General features: G+C 38.5%; 1 protein-coding gene across 1 annotated transcript; it reads left to right on the forward strand.

Moving 5' to 3' along the window:
* Positions 1 to 423: 423 nt before the first annotated feature.
* On the forward strand, positions 424 to 22,798 carry LOC143710511 (uncharacterized). Its single transcript, XM_077201452.1, has 13 exons — positions 424 to 506; positions 681 to 1,010; positions 3,130 to 3,228; positions 4,279 to 4,383; positions 4,473 to 4,507; positions 4,653 to 5,016; positions 13,422 to 13,739; positions 13,865 to 13,948; positions 19,760 to 19,843; positions 21,476 to 21,553; positions 21,925 to 22,035; positions 22,116 to 22,150; positions 22,445 to 22,798. The coding sequence occupies exons 1-13, from the start codon at positions 467 to 469 to the stop codon at positions 22,796 to 22,798; spliced, it is 2,037 nt and encodes a 678-aa protein (XP_077057567.1). The 5' UTR covers positions 424 to 466.
* Positions 22,799 to 24,341: the final 1,543 nt, after the last annotated feature.

Raw genomic sequence — 24,341 nt, forward strand, 5'->3', positions numbered from 1 at the left:
GTTACTGAAGTACTACAGGATAAACGTGTGTAAAACGTTGACATTTATGTAGTGTATTTTACATGTATACACCTTCATTTAACACATGTTCAACAACAATATTGCCACCATATTTTATTTTGACCTCATCATTTCTATTTAATATGTCCTAGAGTTGTTCACTGGAGCGCTGTGTAAAACACTCATATTTACACTGTAAATGTCACAGATACTCCTTCCCTCTTATAATGAAGTGGATCATCCCTTCCTCAAAGAGTAAAACACTGATTATATATTTAATAAAGTTTGGTGAATCATTACTGATGTCTTGTAGAGCTGGATGTGGTCAGAGATACAGAAGGGGAAGGAAATATATATTTCAGTTGCTGATGCCACATTATTCTCTCAGTACGGAAGAGAACGACAGTAGCGTTTGTCGCACAGAATTTGTTCTTTTATTGAAGCGAAACGCTTGTCATATTTCATCATGTTGGACGTCCTGCTGCTGTTTTCCAGCATCTGTACAGGTGAGTTTGAGACTCTCAGCTCTTTTACACAGAGTTTGACATCTTCTCTTGTTCTTCCTCTTTATCACATGATCATCAGACTCATATGGATGATATTTGTAAGTTATTATTCTGGCCTGCTTATGTCTCTTTCTCACACATAACAGCTCTATATAATGATATGTGTGTTTTCAGCTGTTGTTGTCGGAGCTTCACAGACAATTACTGGATACAGAGGACAGAGAGTTGAGATCAGATGCTCATATGAGTCTGGATATGAAACATATTCAAAGTATTTTTGTAAAGGGGAGTGTAACTATGGAGGAAATAAAAACATCATTGTTAAATCAGGATCTCCAGATAAAGACGAGAGATTCTCTCTGACTGACGACACGACGGCCAGAGTTTTCACCGTCACCATCACTGATCTGAGAACAGAGGATGCAGGAAAATACTGGTGTGCTGTGGAGAGGAGTTTGCCTTTGACTGATAAATATTCAGAGATTATGTTGCTGGTTAAACATGGTAAGTGATTACATTTGTTAATAGCAGAAATGAACTGCATGGAAACGGTGCGAGATCAAGTCATTAATCTTGTACAAACCCAAATCCAGAAAAGATGGATCATTTTGTAAAATGCAATAAAATCAAAAATCCGTGATTTGTCAATTCTCCTTCAAATGGCAAAGGTTTTTAGAAATATATTTTCAAAGAAAATATTTCCAAAGTTTTCACTGAACAACTTTTTTTTAAATATAAACATATTTTGATTTTGATGGTTGCAACACACTAGTTTGGGACAGAGGCATGTTTCCCACTGTCACATCACCTTTCCTTTTAATTACACTTTTTAATAGTGGGAATTAAGGATAGTCAGTTTTGCAAGTGATATAAGATCGCTGCTCAACAGTCTGTGTTCATCATGTCTGATTCTCCTGATGGCATTAAATGTCTCTGTACAATCCCAGTATACTGTACGTCTCCACATCATTGGTTCCTTCACACACATGTAAGTCACTCCTGCCGTTTGCACTGATGCTCCAGGACAGAGGTTTGCTTTTACACCTTTAACTGATGAAAGTCTGGATGGGACTGAGAACTCAAAGTCAGTTTTTCCCCAAAAACAAGCTGAAACATGGACTCATCTGACCACAGCACACACTTACACTTTTGTAGATGATCTGAGAAGAGCTCGAGCTCAAACTCACCGATATCTCTGCACTGAACGGATGTATAGCTTTCTCCTTGCGTTACAGAGATTCTTGATTTTATTGCAGTTTACAAAATGTCAGCACTTTTCTGTCACAAACTATTTGGGGTTGTAAACTTACTCATATTTTCGTACTGTTTTGATTGTCTGCTTATACTTCAGTGTGTTGAGTGTAAAATACAGTAATACGCCTATAGTGGCTGTGTGTTACAGTGATTTTACTGTACTTCTTTGGCACAAGAAGAAACAGTGATTAAAACAGATTAAATGTAAGATTGTATGTATTTTAAAGTGGAAATGAAGCAGTCAGTCAAGTTTACATTATTTATCAAACTGAATTCCACTTTAATAAAAAAAAAATCATTTAACCCTTTTAAAGAAAAAGGGATGTTTTGTTATATCTTTTTTGAGCAAGGGCGCCGCCATCTTGCAATACCACAGCGCGTGACGTCACGGTTGTCTTAGCTGGGGTAAATAGATATATAGTAGAGGACTGACAGGGAAAGACATTTAAAGATGGAAACTGGAAAGCCACGTCATAAGCCACACTACTATATTGCTGACGTCAGAGTATGCAGTGAACTTTTTTTGGGGGGAAGACATTAAGGAAAATAACTTTGATTCGGACAATTTAGTCATTCGCCGCACCAACAAATATCAGCCTGAAGTTTCTCCATATGTATTTAATTTCTCTGGCTACAATAATAACACGCACTACCGACCGCCCAGCAATCACCGGTACCAATCAAGTGTTCACTGCGCTCACGAATCACTGCTCATCACACTATTGTTTTCCTCCAGCGAAAACAGAGCATGAAGACACTCTATAGTTATTGATATATGTGATTTGGCAAACGATTTGTGAAAAGTTGTTTTAAATCATTAAAAAAATATATTTTTTTTTACTGTGCAGAGGAAAACAGCACTCCTTCAATGCACTGATTTAAACTGTTTATCAGAGTGAATGAAAGAGAGAAACATCATGTTATTATTTGTTCTTATTTATAATAACTGGAAGTACTATTTATAGCCTTAAAGTAAAGGAATTTGTGTTTTTTTAGTAAATTTGAATTATAGAATTGGCAAATTGACCTTGCCGTATCGGCTCAGATGCATAAACAATGACTTATTACGGGCTCAACAGTCCTTTCAAGTTTGTCTTCCTCCATTTGAGAACATTAGTGTGTTCAAAGAGTAAAGGAATGCTTATATTTAGCTGGGCGTACATGTTGAGAATTTTCTCTCTCTCTGAGAAACGTACTATATCTATATACCTCAGATTAGACAACCAACCCTGTGATGTAATGTGCCATATTGCAAGATGGCAGCGCCCTTGCTCCAAATGCTATAACAAAACAGCCCTTTTTCTTTCACCACAGTGAAAAAAAAAATCAGTGTCAGTGTTTTAAGTTGATCTTTCCTGTGACTCTTCAGATAATAAGACCACTGAGGTTTCAACCATCAGCACTTTTTCAAAAACACCGTCATCTTTCAGTACAACAGAACTGAATCCACAATCAGGTCAGTTCATCAGTCTGTTTCTCTATATGACTCTTATTTCCTAAATATTGTGCTTCTAAATGTACTTGAATTCATTTATATATATATATATATATATATATATATATATATATATATATATATATATATATATATATATATATATATATATATATATATATATATATCCCCAGATGTTTGCTCCCTGTTATTAAAAATGTACTAGTTGCTTTGGATAAGAGTGACTTTAGAATGAACATTAACATTTTTTCAGTTGAGAGTAATCAGAGTTATGAATAAAAGAATATACAACTTTTGTTCATATTCACATGATGTGAATGGTTTGACTCATCGAACCGAAACTGAAACAACGACAACAGCAACAACAGGAAATACTACAGTTAAACTCTATCAGACAAAAATTAGATAACAAAAAAAAAGCTCATTTTGGAGAAAGGAAATGGGTTTGAACATTTGTCGAGGCACGTACTCGTGTGGTTAACATGCTTTGACATCAACCAGCGTTTCCTTATGAAGAGTTGAGGTTTACCATTGCAGTTTCATTTCAGTTACACAATATAATATGTAAAGCAAAATGTGGAGTGAGGCGGTTGTTTTTGGGAATACAACCCCGACAGGCTGATCAGGACCCCGACGCTTGAATCAGCCTGAAGGGGTTGTGTTCGCTGTAACAACCGCCTCGCTCTACATTATCCCGCCTATTACATGGCTGCCTACCAAACAAATCAATAATTTGACACAAAATATTGATTTAAAAAGGAGTTTATTAATTTAAAAATGATTGAATTGCTTCTGCTAAAGAAAATAGTCTGCTTCGTCTCTACGGTTAGAATCCATGGCAACGCTCTGTTTTTCATGGCAACGGTGTGTTATACTTAGCTTTAGTCTGTTATCAATAAATAACAGACCGCATTCTACATTAGATTTCAACCAAGCCATGTAATAAAGACTATTACAATATTCTATAGTACTATAATACAAATAATTTATATAAATGATAGGAACGTTATTGTTCACGTAACAGTGTAATCAGAATCAGCACTGCGTTGTTGCGTTGTTCAGATCTGGCTTCTGTTGCTGGCGGTCTGGGTTCGGTTCTGCTGGTTCTGACTCTGTGTTCTGGAACCTTCATCATCCTGAAGAAGAGGAAGAGGAAATCTGGGACAGGTAACAGTTTGTTTCTGAGTATTATTGTTGTTATTATTATTAAGTTATATTTTAGTGTGTAAAGTGACTTACTCTCTATTCTCATGCAGCTTTATTTCAACAAAATGTGCAGCACAATACTGAGGTGTGTGTTCAAATCTTTACCTGTAGAAGATCAGAAATACATGTTAAATTATTGTTTATTGATAAGCAGAGAGTATTATTTACATTAACTATTATTACTATTATCTTATTACTAACTAATTATTGATGTATGTGCTGTTTTTCAGACTGACCGCATGTATGAGGAGATTCCAAACACAGACGTTGCCGCGGTAACACAATCCAATCAGGCGCCTTCATCTTCATCCAATCAGACGCCTGCATCACACCTCAACAACTGTAAAGAAGTCTCTACTGTTTACACCACAGTAACCAATCAGCAGCCAGATTCAAACCACAGTCACACCCACTCCACCAATCAGGTGACAGATACAGCCGGTGATTATTATGGCAATATAAAGTTTCCTGAAGCAACACAGGACAGCGGGACAGAACTGATCTACGTAACAGCAACACATCCACAAAACATCACAACGCATCCGCATAACGTCACAACAAACGAGGGTCCGATATATTCAGTGATCAACCATAAATGAAAAAAACTGTCAAAATCTGCTAAAATCTACATTGCTTTGATTATTCGATATTTTGACACACTTTTCTGTACAGAACATTTTCATAAAGTGTATAATGTATATTTCTTACTAACAAGATAAGCTTCTAACAAGAGAAAATAAAAGAAAAAAAGTGTGTATTGTGTGTACACCTCATCTATATTTGAAATTAATAAAAGGTAAATTCCCTTCTTTTTCCCCTGTTTGTCCTCGTCTCTTCTCCTGGAGACGCTGTGTGAAGTGATTCTGGTGTCTCAGAGTCAGTGTCGCCAGATCTGAGTAACAAAACGAACCCAATGACCCTAATCCAAACATCAGAACTCAAAATATGACAATCCTATACCGTAAAGAGATATTTTACAGTTTTTTTTAAAGGGGTCATGACATGGTTTTTTTTTTTTTTTTATTAAGTTCCCTTAGGTGCAATTACTATATTTCTTGTATTCCTTGTGTATTACTATAGTTTTTTTTTTTTTTTAACAAAAACCTTTTAAAATTTAGTGAATAATGAATGAAACTGCAATTAACGTTTTAAAAAAAAGTTTTAAGATGAAATACATTACTTACTCTTTGCGGCGTCGTTTTTGGGCCTAGAATAGTCGGCACGGCCTGATCTTTAAGCAAACGTTTTCTAGCAAAGCCAGCATCATACTGGGATTTGTTCTCAAAACAGTCATCCTTGAAATGTAGAGAACACACGCTTAAATTAACACGTCCGCAAAAACTAAAAATCCATTTCTCCCTGACGTCTGGATCTTTCAGCAGCGTATTCAAACATGTTGTTTGTCCACAGCCAGGAACAGCACGTCTGCGTGGCGTCGCGATCTTCTTGTAAACAGACTGTGGCGAGCAGGACGAGGCCGAGGGACGTGAGAGAACGGCGCGAGTGTTAATGAACGTCACCTGTGAGACGCACCGGTCTCGCATCTCTCACGGAGGAGCGGTGCGTCTCATCATGGCGCTGACGGTGTTCTGTAGGAAGAGAAGCAAGAAATCACCAAGAGTTACACAATCGTGACTTTCCCAGCACGGTCAGATTTCATGATGTCACTGATTGGCTGATGACATCACAAGAAAACAAACAATAGTCTCAAGCCTTCACTAATGGCTTTCCCGAGCTGTGAATGTTGCAACTGTAATTCCTCACCATCAGCATTAACAAGAATATGTCCATCAACAATATGTGTATATTTCTAATTTATTGTGGTGAACATGCGGGAACTGAATCAATAACAGTGCATACATTAGATGAGCACTAACGTGAATGTGTCACAGTATGGGTTTGTGTTTCCCTGGTTCACCACTAGAGGTCCTCTTCCCCCATGGTGTCAGTCACATTAGAACTGCATTTCCCACAATCCTCGTCTGTTCTCATCATTGCACCCAGCTGTCACCTATTATGATTGTTAGTCTGTGTGTATAAGTACCCTGCTTGTTTAGTGTTTTATTACGGAGTCCTTGTCTTTTTTTTTATTTTTATTTTTTTATCACACCACGTCTGAGGTCTGTTCTGTCTATTCATTGTTACTTGTGTTTGGATTGCTTATATGGATATTGACCCCTGCCTGGACTGTTTTGTGAGTACGGATTTCCCCAATAAAACTTACTGCATTATTGGATCTTTTGCGTTTCCTGAGTGTGGATCGTGACAGAATGGCTGATGTAACATGAAGGTTGGTAAAACAAATCTTGCTCAAAATATTTTCTCAAAGTAATAAGAACGACAGGCAATCTTCGTCAATAGACGCAGTTTTAGGTAATAGTGGCCCACAGCTGATTAGCAGGAGTATTTCAGTAAAACAGAAATAACATGAGTTAGCCAGTTAGCCGGAGACCTACTCAATATGAAACACAAAACTACGAATTTTGTAAACCCGGTAGAAAATATATACATACACAATTATTCATACCTACAGGTTGTGATTCTGAGGAGCAAGTTGGTCCAAATAAACTGGACACTGACCCATCTTTCAACAGCAAGTGTTTTACGAATCCCATTTAGACCTCACGGAGATTAGAGAACTACTCATCATTTGGAAGTGTTTACAAAGAGAATTTGCTTCTGCTGAACAGAAAACAGCGTCTTTTCAACATGTACACAACAACACGAAACAGCTGCAGTGTTTGTGGGCGACTCAAAGTAGATGTTGTTGAAGACCATAGGCAGGCATTATGCAAATGTGTTACTGCATTACGTATGCAGGTCACAGAAGTGAAACTGGAATTACTGACCACTCGATCAGATGCTTCAGAGTCGATTCTTGCTTTTGGGAGACAGTAACTTTATTTATCGTGCACTCTCGACTTCAAAACTTTGCAGACCGTTTACATTCACAGACAGCTCTATTACACACTGCATCAGATGAATATTTGAACAAGCATAATATAGGTGTCACAGTTCTGTGTGAGGCAGGTTCAAAAGAGTTCACGAAGGCAAGCAAATCCAAATAATAGCAGTTTATTCCAGAAGATGAAGGGAACACGCACACATCAGGTTGATACAAACAATACCGGACAACAGACAGAGCACAAGCAGGAACTAAATACACAGAGATAATTAACAAATGACTAACAGCTGTGATGAAGGTGATTGGTGTCCATGGTGACTGATCAGTGGCGGGAAACACAGACAGGGAAACACATGTGAGGAGTGAAACTGTGACAATAGGCACACTAACTAACTAACTAACTAACTAACTTACTAGACTGTAGATCAGAGACACTGGATGGAGCCCACCGCGCAGTCGATTGGCCGAAATAGTGGAGAGAAGATCCTGGTCACCTTGACGGAGCCGCAGCGACGACCTCCCGAGAGTGAGGTGGGGATCCGGAGGTCTGAGGATGAGTTGGAGCGACCGAGGGCGGAGGTGGAGCCTGAGGTAGGGCGGAGCAAGCCGTAGCAGAAGGGGTGGAGAACCAGAGAGCAGTGGACTGTTCGCAAGTCCGCAGCGGAGGTGAAGCGATGTCTGACCTCGGTGGAGCCGACGTGCCGAGGGAGTCCGGCGAGACCGAATGGCCGATCGTACACGCCAAGGTCGAGGGTGGAAGGAGCGCAGGTTCGGGAGCCAGGGCGACAGGTTGAGACAGAGCGTAGCGTACCGAGGCTGCAGACGGAGCTTCTGGCTCTTCAGGAGAAGATGGCTCCCGACAGGTCCGAGGTGGTACCCCGCTACTGAGAAGCATAGGTGGTACCGAGGGACTGAAGGGTGACAGAGATGACTGGGTGGTACGGATGGCTGGAGACTGGGGAAGAGACTGAAGTCCAATGCAGAAAGCAAAAAAAAAAATAGTGTTCGGGATATTTTGGAGAGGTGGTGGGAGAGGGAGGTTGGGCTAGGCTAACAGGACAGGCAGATGAATGACAGGAATGGAATTGACAGGTTCGGGTAACAGAACTGGGGCTTGACAAACCTCCTCTCCAAACTCAAAATGAAAAGGTGTATTAGCCAGAGACGCACTCTCAGTAGCGGCGATGGATGGATCGGCCGGCTCACACACCTGGTCAGGCGTTGCTCGAGGTTCCATGGCGATGAGGTCAGGCTCAGGTCGACTGTCCTCGCCGTCGGGGTGGTTCTGGCTGGGCACTGGATGGGGAGTGGGGCTGGCGGCATCCTCGATGGTGAACGCAGATCCGCAGGATGCCAGCACCCACTCCACATAAGACGCGAAGCTCCCTCGAGGAACCTCCCCGGACAACTGTGCACGTGTGGCAGCGTTGAGTCCGACTCGTAGGAACGTGCACAGGCAGTCAGGTGGTCTGATGGGCGAGATCCAAAAACACTTCCAAGTGTTCCTCGAGGGAGCGTTCTCCCTGCTCAAGGCACATGAGTCTTACAGCTGGGAAGTCCATGGTGAAAGCTGGGGTGAAAACCGAACAAAAACACTGAACATGAAAACGGGGGAAAAAACTAACTAACAGAAGTTTCATGTGACTGTAGATCAGAGACACTGGATGTCACTGTAATCAAGAGGACAAGGACACAGAGACAACAGTGGTTTACAGCTGTGTTTCCTCAACCAACACCACAACACACATGTGCATCCTTATGGACATTTTTGTCCTTTTCAGTTTTTTTTTTTTTTTTTTTATCACTTCGCCTGTGTTAATGCTAACTGCGTAAATTTTGGCACAGGTGTGTATTTTTATTGGAATTTTACTATTTTACCGCCATTTTCTTAAAAAAATCTTTGTTGCACTAGCTACACAAAATACTCCCACTCAGCGCCTTTTGGACAAAAATGGCCCCATTGAAAACCATTAAAACTGCCATTTTTAATCCCAGGTCCTTTTAACTATAAAATGATGCAATCTTTGTTACGAGGCTTTCATTTTATTGGCAAGTCTTCAAAATTTTAATTTTTACTATTTTTTTACCAGATGGTGCCATTTTTCCAGGTTTGGCCTATAAAACAAATATCGCTTTATTCCTGTTTTCTGCTTCGGTATATTATAGAGCCAATTGGATAAATTGTGCAACGATAATTGTGTGGATGTGTTGGTATGGATGTCAGAGTGTGGTTTGTATGTGTGTAAAAAAAAAAAAAGTGTGTGTATATGTGTGTGTGTGCTTGTAATATTTGAGAGAGAAAAAACTCAATTGCAAATCTAAAATCCAATTACTGTGTTCACCAGTGGAGTTTTGCTGGTACCCAATGGGGAAAATCTGTTACTCCACACAAACAAAATCTTACCGAAAGCTAATTTTTTGAGATATCATCCTCAAATTTGGAACACAACTTGTTTAGATGTATGGCTTTGAATTTATATCAGTTTTAGAGTTCAACATGTTTCATAAAATATATATTTTATATAAAATAACGATAATAATGTTCATAAATAATTTTCATAAACTTAAACCTCTATACAAAATTTTTGGTTTCACTTTTTTCACTTGTTTAACTTCAGCAATAATCTGACAAGTGTCCTCTTTAAAATGAGACCAAACTTAAGTCTTTGCTCCCAAGCCTAACATTTTTATGACAGTTTTTTGACATGGACATTTTTGTCCACTTTGTAGCTATGTGCAACTTTTTTTTTTTTTTAATGCTAACTTTATGAATTCTGGCACTGATGTGTATTTTTTATTGTAATTTTACTTTTTCACCCCAATTTCCTTTGAAAAATCTTTTTTGCACTAGGTACACAAAATACTTCCCTCTCAGAGCCTTTTGGACAAAAATGTCCCCATTGAAACCCATTAAAACTGCTATTTTTAATCTCAGGGCCATTCAACTATAAAATGTTGCAATATTTGTTAAGAGGCTTTCATTCTGTTGGTAAGGCTTCAACATTTTAATTTGTACTATTTTTTTATCAGATGGTGCCTTTTTTTCTGGGTTTGGCCTATAAAACAAATATCGCTTTATTCCTGTTTTCTGCTTCGGCATATTATAGTGCCAATTGGATAAATTATGCAACGAAATTTGTGTGGGTGTGTTGGTATGGATGTCAGAGTGTGATTAGTATGTGTGTTATAAAAAAATATGTGTGAAAAATATGTGAGAAAAACTCCAACTGCAAATAACAAATGCAATCACTGTGTGCACCAGTGGAGTTTTGATGGCACCCAATGGGGAAAATCTGTTACTGCGCCCAAACAAACTCTTACCGAAAGCTCATTTTTTGAGATATCATCCTCAAATTTGGAACAAAACTTATTTGGATTTATGGCTTTGATTTTCTTGCTGTTTTAGAGTTCAACTTGATTTATAAAATATATATTTTCTATAAAATAATTTTCATAAATAATTTTCATAAAATTATACCTATATAACTTTTTTGGAGATTTACTTATTATTATTTTTTTACTTCAGCAATAATCTGCCAAGGGTCTTCTTTAAAATGATACCAAACTTAAGTCTGTGCTCCCAAGCTTCACATTTTTATGACTGTTTTTCGACACGGACATTTTTGACCTCTATGTACCCATGTGTAACTTTTTTTAATTGATGCACAAGGGTTAACTAAGTATATAATATACATTAATAAGCATATTAAGAACCACGAGAAATATTCATCCTTCTCATAATTTTCATTGTTGTACTGAAATTGGGACCTCACCAATCTCGTTTTGTCTTTTCTATTCATAATTCAAAAAGACCAGATTCCTTATGACTTGATTATTTGGTATTTTTAAATGTAATTCTCAGTGCTGTAACAGTGTTATATTTGATCCTTATATTTTTACAGCTGACATACAGAAATATGGATCATAGAAATAAGGTCAATGTGATCTTTTTTTTTTAAAGCTGAATCTTCATGTGATGTTTATATTCTGTAGTGTAATGGACACATTAAACCATGTCATTCTGAATTGCAAGTAAGCATATATTTTGTTTCATTATTATTATTTTGTATGTCTGTAGTTATTAATGTGTAGTTTCGTCTGTTCACTCCTGCTGGTTGATGTTGTAACTACAATAATCTGCTGCCAAAGAGCATACTTCTCCATTTATAACCATCAAAAGAAGCTGCATATTCTGATAAATCATTGCAAACAATGTATAAATGCCACAGATTTATGGAGGATCTTAAAAACTGCTATTGAGATGCTTTAACTAAAGAATAACTTTATCATTATAATAGTAGGAGGTATTTTTGCTTCAGTTAAACATGTGATGTTTGTGGCATTACTGGGCAAACAGGAAGTGAAACTACTGCCACAGGAAGAGCTTTGAGGCGTCAGCTAAACACACTACATTTCCCACAATGCAACTCTTCTCGCAGAGCTCATATGATGGAGAAACAGTTATCTTAATGTTCAAGAAATGTTCTGTATTATTTATAGTTTCTGTAAACGACAGTGTTTTCCCATGCTTTCGATTACCACAGAAAATAACACTAACAAACATTTCTTCTTCGCCTCAATTTTTCCTTTATAATCAGAGTTTTTTTCAAGGATAGTTTCCTTAAAATGTTTTACTTTTTTTCCATACGTGCTTAATGTAATTAACATGTTTTGAAATTGATGTATAAGAAAAAGAAAAAAGTATATGCTTTTGACTATTATGATTATTCTTTTACGGTTATTTTGAAGGATTAATCCTTTCAAATATATTATTCTTGTATTAAGTAATTTATGAATGATCTTTTTTGTCTATTGTATGTTTTGATATAATATACTCGTATATCCTATTCAAACCATTCCTCCTCTTTGACCGAGTACATGTCTAAATTCTGCTGTCACTTCTCTAAAAAGTGAGACATGTTCTTCTGCAAAGTCTGGCATCCGGTTTAATATTGACTGTTGAGTTTAGCAGAAAGTCCAGACATGATGGAAATACTTATTTGGCTCTCGCTGCTTCTATAATGTGATAACCACAATGTTTAGCTAGGCTTGCAGAATATAAAACCAAGAGGCCAGAGCTGATTCTTAGAAAAGATATTTTTGACATGATGAACATACTCTTCCTGATCTGATCTGAACTTTGGTATACATTTTGGCAAAGTTTCATTTGCTCTCTTGGCAACATTATTTTACTCACAGATATTTGGTTAATGACTTGTTTATCGTTTCTTTGTTACATATCATTCAAATCTAATTATAACTTACAAATTTAATTTACCATTCATGGTTTTATTTATTATCCATTTTATCATTTTTTGTATTCATCACTTCTCTGTCTGACGGGATCTCACTGCATCAAAAAACAATGTAATTTAGTAGTATAAAAGAACAACAGAAGGCATTGAAACATGTTAAAGACAGAACAGAAACAGAGAGGACAGGAAACAAGTTGTGATTCGTGAATTCAACTAATTTCCTGGTCAACTGAGAGGCGTTTTCACATCTATCACCAGACACAGTCAGTGAATAGTATGAGTTTGACTCTCAACATGTGAGACGAGCAACAAGCGTATTATTTTACTCTCCGCTGATAGATGAGAGCAGTATTATTGCTGTTTGAGTTTCAGAGAGTCGTGTGAGGAACTACTGAGAGTTTCAGACTGATTTTCTGAACTGAACTGATGAAGAAATGAAGTTTCCACTGATAGTTTGTGTGTTTCTGCTGACGGGTAAGAGCTGAAGATCTCTACTAGAAGTGTTTATTATCTAATATTATGGTGTATGTTGTGTGTGTGTGTGTGTGTGTGTGTGTGTGTGTGTGTGTGTGTGTGTGTGTGTGTGTGTGTGTGTGTGTGTGTGTGTGTGTGTGTGTGTGTGTGTGTGTGTGTGTGTGTGTGTGTGTGTGTGTGTGTGTGTGTGTGTGTGTGTGTGTGTGTGTGTGTGTGTGTGTGTGTGTGTGTGTGTGTGTGTGTGTGTGTGTGTGTGTGTGTGTGTGTGTGTGTGTGTGTGTGTGTGTGTGTGTGTGTGTGTGTGTGTGTGTGTGTGTGTGTGTGTGTGTGTGTGTGTGTGTGTGTGTGTGTGTGTGTGTGTGTAGTGAGCAGTTCACTGTCTGTGGACATTACAGTGAGAGGAACAGAGGGAGGACGAGTGAACATTACGTGCCCTTATCCTGAAAGATATAAAGAATATTACAAATACTTCTACAAAGGACCTTTCAAAAAGAAGGTCCTCATACTACAATCTGATGGAAAAAAGACTGTATATATCAGAGACAGATTCTCACTGAAGGACAATCATAAGAACAGATCATTTAAAGTGACCATCAGTATCCTGAAGATGGAAGATGCTGGACCGTACGGCTGTGGAGCTGGAGCTGAACACTACCAACACATCCAGCTAAATGTGACCAGAGGTGCTTGATATTCATTATTAAACAACAATCTGCATCATCCTTATGCTTCATGCTGTAGTTAATAATTGTTTTATTAATATATTTGTTTAATTTGAATGGCTTGATAGCTCTTCTTCATTTCTCAGCTCCTGAGACAACGACAAGTGTCCAGATCTCAACATCCAGCATTAGTCCATATACAAACAGCAGCACTGAACACACCAGCACAGGTACACACACACACACACACACACACACACTGCACCCGCTGACATCTGCACTCATCTGTTTTGATGAAAATATTGTTAAAGGGTTAGTTCACCCAAAAATGAAAATGATGTCATTAATGACTCACCCTCATGTCGCTCCAAGCCCGTAAGACCTCCGTTCATCTTCAGAACACAGTTTAAGATATTTTAGATTTAGTCCGAGAGTTTTCTGTCCCTCCATTGAAAATGTATGTACGGTATACTGTCCTTGTCCAGAAAGTAAATAAAGACATCATCAAAGTAGTCCATGTGACCTCAGTGGGTTAGTTAGAATGTTTTGAAGCATCAGAAATACATTTTGGTCCAAAAATAACAAAAACTACGACTTTATTCAGCATTGTATTCTCTTCTGGTTCTGTTGGGGATCCGCGTTCAGTGACGCTGCTGACGTAAGACGCTGCTGACGTGTATCTGGTGTATTCGGGTTCAAATAAATATGGCTGGGCAAAAATATGCAAGTCTTCCTCTGTGTGGAAATCCTTAGACATGTTTGTGAAGATTGTTTTGTTTCCAGCGTGCGTCTCCCTCAGACTGTAAACGAAGCTCGGGCGCACCAGACACACGTCAGCAGCGTCACTTAACGCGGATCCACAACAGAACCAGAAGAGAATACAATGCTGAATAAAGTCGTAGTTTTTGTTATTTTTGGACCAAAATGTATTTCTGATGCTTCAAAACATTCTAACTAACCCACTGATGTCACATGGACTACTTTGATGATGTCTTTATTTCCTTTCTGGACAAGGACAGTATACCGTACATACATTTTCAATGGAGGGACAGAAAGCTCTCGGACTAAATCTAAAATATCTTAAACTGTGTTCTGAAGATGAACGGAGGTCTTACGGGCTTGGAGCGACATGAGGGTGAGTCATTAATGACATCATTTTCATTTTTGGGTGAACTAACCCTTTAATGTGAAGTTATATAACTTTTCAGAACTTAACTTATTTTAAATGTTAGTTTGATTATATTCTATGTGCTTCATCATTCATGTTTATTGTTATATGAATATTGGATGACAAAATGGCGGCACCCTGCTCGGCTGCGGCTACACTGGCTCCCGATAGCACCGGACATTGAACAGAAAATAAGCCAATTAGATAAGTTAGTTCAGCAGATTATATGCAGTGTAGCAGCACTAAACTAATTATGCTAGAATGGCATAAATTTATCAGTTTAGGGACTGTAGACACGATTACTCTGGACACTCTGCGTAGACTCAGACTGCAACGCTCTCTTGACCCAGCGGCCCATGAACCGGCGGAGTCTCCCACAAGCGCGGCAGTCGGGGAGGGTTAAAAGCTAAGCTAAAGGGTAACCCATGCAGAACGCCATCCATTCTGCTCGCTAATGTCCGCTCCGTGGAGAACAAATTGGACTACCTGAAGCTGGACCTAACAACTAAACGGTAGATGAGAGAATGCTGTGCCATAATTGTGATGGAAACATGGCTCAACTCATCCATTCCAGACGATGCCGTGAGTATGGAGAGGCTAACAATACTCAGACCAGACAGGAGCTGTGCTCTCAGTGGTAAATCTCGAGGTGGCGGTGTGTGCATCTACACAAACAAAAGCTGGTGTAACAATGGCACAGTGGGAGGTTTAGGTACTGTGCCTGGAATTCGGTGCTGATACCCAACAAATTACGTTTTATTAACAAAGTTCGGGAGGAGCACACACAGATAATTAACTGAGAGGAGAGTACTCAGCAATCAACGATAAGATGTGTATATATATATATATATATGTATATTCAGCAGTCTCGCCTCAATTCTTTGACAGTTTAGCAGCACAATAATTTCTCAAGTCACTCTTTCCGTATCGGGGCAGCAACTTCCCAACAGTAGATCCAAGCTCTTGGGAGATGGTCCTCAGATGCTTTCCAAAGCTATATCAGGACCAACCGGTTCCACATTAAAAAAGCCCACCAAACCCTCATTGATTAAAACCCACTGGGTCGTCCACCTGGGGTCGCTCTCTTTCCGTCCTGCTTTTGGTCTCACAACGGACGCAGCGAGAAATCTCCCGGTCTTTTCCGTGTATCCTCTTTTCCATCCAGTACGCATAGATCAGAATTGTCACTCCGCCGTCAAGGGGTAGAGTCCGAAGACCTCGAGCTGGGGCCCTCTCAGTCTGCCACCGGTGATCTGCCGCGAACTGCTCCCATCAAGAAAGGCGCAACCCCGACCTCCCGACTAGTCGTTCCAAATTACAACTGCTCCCCATTCGCGGGCCACCAGGCCCGTCAGTCCGGCGCGGTGAGCCGCCATCATGGGCCCTTCTCGAGATGCCAGTCCGCCAAGGGGGGTCAATGTGTGTGTACTGTATGTGTATCTGTACATTTTAGTAATAAAAATAAATAATTTCTATGAAATGTTTTGTTTTCCACAAATTCTGTGTTGTGAATTTTCTTCTAATCAAATGAAGACATAAAACATAAATTTAATTGATCTTTAATATGAAATTCATTCACACAGAGACACACAGAACATGCAGGATTCGTAATTGAATAGTCTTACTCTCGCGTCCAGATGCATTTTCAGGAACCGAAATTTGACACTGATTGATTTAATGTGAATCAGTACTCGGTAGTACTGGCGTAATATGGTCGGTGCCATTAAAAGTACAGAGTTCAGTACCCAACTCTACCCAGTGGTCTCAAGTCATTGCTTTTCGGACATAGAGTTTTTGACTATAAAATGCAGACTATTCTCTCTGTCCAGAGAATATACATCTATCTTCATTACAGCAGTTTACATCCCACCCAGTGAAAAACACTAAGGAGGTGCTGAATGTGGTCGACCACTCCATCAGTGATCTGCAAAAGAACATCTGGAGGGTGTTTTCATTGTGACAGGGGACGTTAACCAGGATAACATGAAGACAGTTCTCCCTCATTCCCATCAGTATGTGGATTTTGCTATGGGGGCATAAATAGATTGGATCTAGCCAACACTAATACCAAGAAGGCATTTGAGGCAGTCCACCGCCCCCACATCGGCTCCATGTCTCTCTGTGATGCTAATACTCTGAAGTATAAACTGGTATAATTCCAATGTAATGTTACACAACTGCTTTAGTTTATCATTAAAAATAAATTTGATAGGTTTATTTGATGGAGTTTATTTGATAGGAACGATGTACAAGTACACCAAATCCTTTTCTGATAAGAACCAGAAGATGCTTAGGGCCAATCCCAATTCTACCCCTTACCTCTTCACTTTCCCCTTCCCCTCTGTTTTGCACGTGCACGTGAAGGGGTAGGGCTGTCCCGATTCTCTTTTGGTTGGAGGGGGAGGGCTAAGGGGAAGGGCCAGATAGCCCTTCAAACGAAGATTTTTCGGGACCACACTTCAAACGAAGGGGTATGAGAAGTGTCACTGCATACACCGGCTACAGACACAAAATGGCTGCCCAAGCAAAAGACAAGACCCATAAATGTACGCATTTTGAGCTTTAATAAGTATTTTAACAACAAATAATGATTTGCTTTACTTTACATTCAATCTTGTGTTCATATTTACGGTCAGTTTCTTCAAAGAAATGTTTGTAAAAAAAAAATCGCCAAAATCGCTATAGTTTGCTAACGATAGTCCCGCAACATATTTACATGTCTGATAACTGGTGAATGTAATCGCGTAATGGAATTGGCTTATATTTTACCGTACATCTGCTATGAACGCATTGTTTTCTTGTGGTTATATGTGAACATGATATAAACGAACAGTGTTTACAGTTTCGTGCTTTTTGCAACATGATCAGATCAACCAGTCTGACAGCGAGCAACGTTTCTTTAAGTCCAAATAAGTCCATTTTGCAGCCATCATATATAACGTTACCATAAACTGATCCACCAGCAAATTTACGTCACAAGACACATTAAAAAAAATAGCTGTAACCCACGCAACTGAGATGACTGCAGCTGTCGACGGCATCTTGGCAGTTTGTGATAAACATCGGCGCATCTCCTGTGACGTAAGCGCTACGACGTATAATGACGTGTAACGGTGTAGTAGTGGTGTCCCATTTCTTAGGGGAATATTTTCACCCCTACGCCTTGCCACTCTGTTTCAAGGGTCAAGGGGAAGGGGTAGACGAAGGGCAAATCTAGGCCTTAATCTCCACCTGTAGTCCCTAATATCTTAAAATGTTCAACATTGCAGAAAAACTACAATGCCAAAACCCTTTAAACTTAAATGTTTATTAGTATAATAATTATTAATAAAAAATAGTACAATTTATTAATTAATTCTAAATCAGTTTTTTTTTTTTTTTGTAAAAGGACATTTGATTATTGAAGTAGTTTTAAAATAGGTAAATTATCTTAATTTCATATGGGTTTGATTCAGATTCAGTTAGAAGGTCAGTTTACACCTAGATGGTGCAACTTACCCACTGACTCGGATCAACTTACCGCTAACCTGGGGCAAATTGAGCCACAGGAACACTTTTAAGAAGCCATATTTTTAGAACCCTTTATCAAAGATGTATTCTGATCGTTTCGAATGATAGGAAACATCCTGAAATGACATTAGATACTTTCATTGTACTTCTGCCTAATTTTCACTTATATTGGACCACATAAGTAAAAAATGGCTCATCTTACCCCACTCCCCCCTATGCTGCGCCTGTGTCCGCATATATCAGGTAGTGCATGGAGGATGTGTCACTAAGAACATCACCACATGAGCCAATCAGAAGCCCTGGATGACTGCGCGAGGTACATGCAATGCTAAAGACATGAAATGATGCGTTCAAACTCAAAGCTGATGGCATGGTGTCGCTCAGAACAGCGAGAGCCAACCTGAACTTTAATACATGCCCATAGCCAGAACATACAGGGTATCTTCTGCGACCCTACGAACACCAAGCGCATCTGGCAGGGTATACAGACTCACACTTTCTCAACGAACTCAACACATATTTGGGACAGTATTAAGGCACTAAACAACACTCCTGTGAGAAAAAGTTTTCCTCATTCAGACGAGCAAGTACTCAGTCAATATCATTATTTATATGCCGCTGTCAAACTCTTTTTATTGTTATATTTTAATGCACGTTGTAGCATTTTTTATTATATTTTTTATATTTTATGAGCTGGTGGAACCGAATTTTGTTCATATGTGCACGCTAAATGTACAATTGAATGACACTAAAAAAGCTATTGTAGTGATCTTTTTCTTTGTAGAAAAGTTAGAAGCTCAGACCAGGAGACGGTGGAAGTTTTCCAAGCAGAAGTTCTTTATTGCTTGTCGGTAGCTGCAGTCATTCCAACATCGTCTAACTAAGGGAACTTTACATTGTAGTTTATATACATTTCAAGGGGGAGGGATTACATATAGGTGAAGACTTCTCTGAAACAAAGCAAATGTAAATAAGGTATACAGATTGTGGAAACTGCTCAGCATGAGACACGAGAACAGGAAAGGCATAGACTTCTCGTACTGAGATGAGAACTCCAAGACAAACGGTCTCAGTAATAAAATAGCAGGTGTTCAAACTTGCTCAGCATGAGTCTTCACCCGGTAAAACAACGAGAACAGGAAAAGCCTAGCCTTCTCGTACTGAGATGGGACAGTCAGGAATATCCTGCTGGGAACCCCTACCGTTTGCAGAGATTTCCTGGTCTCATCATTTATAAACTTTCTCAATATAAAATACTATTGTATTTGAAATCTAAATTAAACTTTTGAATACAATTTGTAATCCTACACTATCTAATCTAAATATATGTGTTATGGTGTGACGGCTCTTCTTCATTTCTCAGCTCCAGAGACAACAACACGTGTCCAGATCTCAACATCCAGCGTCAGTCCATATACAAACAGCAGCACTGAACACACCAGCACAGGTACACACACACACACACACACACACACACACACACACACACACACACACACACACACACACACACACACACACACACACACACACACACACACACACACACACACACACACACACACACACACACACACACACACACACTGCAATTGCTGACATATGCACTCATGTGTTTTGATGAAAATATTGTTAATAAAAAGTTACTGTGATTATACTGAATACAGAGATAAAGCTTCTATACACAATTTTAATGATGCATTCATGATATTCATCAAAGCTTCAACTTCTGTGAAAAATAAACCAAAATTGCATCACACTGAACATTTAGAGGTTGTGATTTTCCTCAACACATGAATCAATCATGTACAACAACTGAGTGTTTGACGCATTGTAAGGCCGTCTAACTCGATCCAATGGCGGCATTCGAATTAGTGGTGAAGGTCTTTGCGTGTTACTGTCTTTTCTCGCGGCAAAGTTTTTTTGGTTAAATGCAATACATTTTCTCATATGTATTTTCTCGTTATTTCATCTGACTCCATAAATGAAAAGGCTTTAATGATATCTGTGCATCATTAAATGTGAGTGAATGTTTTACTATTCTTTTAAACTCTTGAATGAAAATAATGTCAAAGTCAATTAGAATAATCAAATTTCACAATTTAATATATCAGGTAAATGTATCATTATAATTTCATAATCAATTCAAGGATAATCAATGCAAAACATCAAAGGCTCTAGAACAAAGAGGAAAAAGTTTACCCGACAAGAAATGCGTGAGGCTGAGAGTCTCGCAACTCTCAGCCTCACGGGCCGATCTCAGATAAAGACAAGACGAGCTCTCGCTGCGTTTCATTATATACTCAGACCCCATTTCAAATCTAAAATTAGCATTCAGTCAGATGGTCGAAGGTGTTAACTCAAAGACACACCCTCCAGTGTGGAAGATATTTCTAAACTTCCTAAGAACTTTATTACCTTTTGATTTACTTCTTTGGGAATGAGACATTTGTACCAGTCGCACCGAGACATTTCAAATAATACCAAACATGTCTAAAACTCGATGATAATCGTTCACATTAAACCATTTAGATTCTTGTGTGAGTTTGGGAGATCTCTGCCAGGATGAAGAATGGGGGAGAGAAATGTAGATTAGGATGAGGGAGGTAAGACCTTCGTCTCAATAGTGCATGAGGGGGAGTTCAAATGTTAATTTCCTTTGTTTTCTCAGAGAGTGGCCCTCTCTTAAAGTCCTTTCCAGTTTTTCCAGTCTTACAGCATCATTTTACAAACAGTGTTTTCTTTAGCACTTTCTTTGTTCTGCAGTTTCTAAGACAGTTTTTCTGACGAAAATCATTGTGACATGAGCGAAGGATTTTTTTTATGTGGGATGTTTATGCATTTATTGACAGAAACTTTTATCCAAAGTGACACTGTATTGTTTCAGATAATAAAACGTCTTAAATGAGCACTAATATAATGTGATTATCAGTAATCAGTGATATGAACAGAACACAACATGTGTTCATATGCAGCAAAAGCAAACAGTGTTATGTGTGTGTTTGTCTATTATTATTATTTGTTATTATATTACTGCATGTTCGTCACATTCACAATCACTGGTGTTTCTCTCTGTCAGTGACTCATCAAACAGAAACTGAAACAACAAGAACAACAACAGGAAATACTACAGTTCAACTCTATCAGCCTAACATTCGTAAGCACACAAACTACACTACCCACAATGCAACTCTCTTATCACATTATCACTCTTTGAAAGGAAATTGCTCTGAACATTTGTGGAGACACATTTGATCTACTTTATAAACATAAAATGATGCACACATCATATTTCATGTGGTTAATTTGGTTTGACATCAACCGTAAAGAGTGTTTCCTCCTGAAAAGTTGAGGTTTACCATTGCAGTTTCACTTCACGTACACAATATAACAACTGTATATTTCCAATATTATTCCTAATAGTGCAATAATCAAAGGAATTTATATTAGTTATTAGAATGTTATTCTTTATTTAACAGTTTAATCAGAATCAGTATGTGTTTTATCATGCAAATATCATGTGTTTAGCGGTGCGTTCAGATCTGGCTTCTGTTGCTGGCGGTCTGGGTTCGGTTCTGCTGGTTCTGACTCTGTGTTGTGGAAGCTTCATCATCTGGAAAAAGAGGAAATCTGGGACAGGTAACAGTTGATTTGTGAGTATTTGTATTATTATATTCTTGTTTTTTGTGTGTGAATTGACTTTTCTCTGGTTTATGCAGCTTTATTTCAGCAAAATGTGCAGCACAATACTGAGGTGGGTGTTTAAATCTTTACCTGCAGAAGATCAAACATACATGTTAAATGATTGTTTATTGATCAAGAGAGAGTTTAATCTATGTAAATGTAACCCCTCCACGCGGGTCCTCGAACCCGGGTCTACGGCATGAGAGTCAGGCGCTCTAACAAGGAGGCTAAAGACTGCAGCCTCCAGCATCTGTCACTAGAGCGCCTATTGGGATCAGAGGAGTGAGGTTTACTCGCACAGCAACTAGTAGCTGGCCTCCGTTACATAAACTATTAAATTATTGATGTATGTACTGTTTTTCAGACTTATCACGTATATGAGGAGATTCAAAACACAGATGTTGCCATGGCCAACACATCTTCATCCAATCCGATGCCTGTATCTTCATCCAATCAGACGCCTGCATCACACCTCAATACCTGCCCAAAAGTCTCTACTGTTTACACCACAGTAACCAATCAGCAGCCTGATTCAAACCCCAGTCACATCCACTCGACCAATCAGATGACAGATGCAACCGGTGATTATTATGCCAGTGTAAAGTCTCCTGAAGCAACACAGGACAGCGGGACAGAACTGATCTACGTAACAGCAACACATCCACAAAACAGCACAACAAACCAGGGTCCGATATATTCAGTGATCAATGATAAATGAAAAAGTCCAGATACATTTTTTGACTCACTTTTCTGTACAAAACACATTTTTGTCAGTATTCTTCCGTATGTAATATTATCAGAGGTGTCAAGTCAAGGTTCAGAAAGTAAAATTCCTCCTCAGTATTTTGTTCCAATCACCTGGATTTGCACAGTTTTTCAGCCAGGAGACAGAACTAATTAGTGAAATCGGCTGACTGAGTTAATGGGTGGAATAAACATATGGCAGGACATTTACTTTCTGACCCCTGGAATTGACACCTCTTAATAATACTCAAAAGGAAATTACTAACAATTAAAAAAGGGAACAAATGAAAAATTACATAAAATTCAGTGTTCTTTGTAATTAGACCACATCTTCTACAGTTTAATAAAACCAATAAAAATGTAAAAAAATAAAATAAAATAATAACATTCATACAAGCAGTGAAAAATGAGTAGCTATATGTAAGCCATATGTAATATGACAATGAGCTATGTGAAACCAGTTTAAGATATTAAAAAGTTTTTAACAACTTATTTACCTGCATAATTTGATGATGATCTGTGTGAAATTGTGTTAGCAGGAGTTTGCAATGCTTAAAATGGTGTGCAGAATAAAAGGCTAATGGTGTATTGTGTTGTAAAACTGTTTATCGTTAGAGTCTGTAAGACCAAAAGAACACAAAAAGGTAAGATTTATGGCATCAAACCAGATTCACAAAGGTTACAAGTATATTTGTAAAATGTATCTTCTTTTTACCATTCGGTGGTGATAATCCCAATCTTATTAGGCTCCTCAGTGCTAATGACACATATCATGTTTCACAACCATATGCTGTTGCATTCATAAAATACAGCATATTTCTACAAAAATTGTATTGGCCGACAAGAGAAAATTGGGTTTCATTCAACTCGATATGCCACACAGTGAATGTAAAGAGATCAGTCTAATTATTGGTCAAACTATTCTGAAGTTATAGACAAAAATATAAATGTTTCATTATTTGTCAACACTAGGTGGCGCTGTGCTGAAATTCCTCACGAACCCTTAGGGTGTGATGGCTATTAAGTGTGCCAAGTTTTGTCTCAATATTCCAAAGTGTTGCAGAGATACAACCTCACATTCACTTTGGCTAACTCGCCATCAAATTTGTTGAAGAATCATACAAGCACGGTCTGGTCTATCAAAAGTTTTTAATAACTTTTTTTCCAGCACGGTCTGAAGACGATCTGGGCTAATTGTCTTTAAAAATTGGAAAAGTAGGATTGTCGGAAACGATATCCTTTTCTGATCTCGTTCCTCTCTCTCCAGCCCATACTGTCCTGTCTGACATATACTTTCATGACCAATAAAGCCGTAAAATGGCCACAAATATAACTTAAAAGAAAAAGTTTTAGAAAACTCAAAATATCTTTTTCATAACATAATTGTGTTTCTAGCCCTTATATTTCAATGCTATTAGCATAAACATAAGCACAACTTTGAGCTGTTAGTGGCACTGAAGGGTTTGAGTAAGCGGTTCCACATGTGGTTAATGTTCAGATCGTCCTCTATCTGTGTG

Source organism: Siphateles boraxobius, unplaced genomic scaffold, assembly GCF_051911475.1.
Source record: "Siphateles boraxobius isolate OS27281-9 unplaced genomic scaffold, OSU_SipBor_1 47, whole genome shotgun sequence".
Classification (NCBI taxonomy): Eukaryota; Metazoa; Chordata; class Actinopteri; order Cypriniformes; family Leuciscidae; genus Siphateles; species Siphateles boraxobius.

Coding starts and splice junctions, on each gene's coding strand:
- LOC143710511 (XM_077201452.1), top strand. CDS start 467: ATGTTGGACGTCCTGCTGCTGTTTTCCAGCATCTGTACAG. Junction 507..680: donor GTTTTCCAGCATCTGTACAG/GTGAGTTTGAGA, acceptor GTGTGTTTTCAG/CTGTTGTTGTCGGAGCTTCA. Junction 4,508..4,652: donor ATGTGCAGCACAATACTGAG/GTGTGTGTTCAA, acceptor GCTGTTTTTCAG/ACTGACCGCATGTATGAGGA.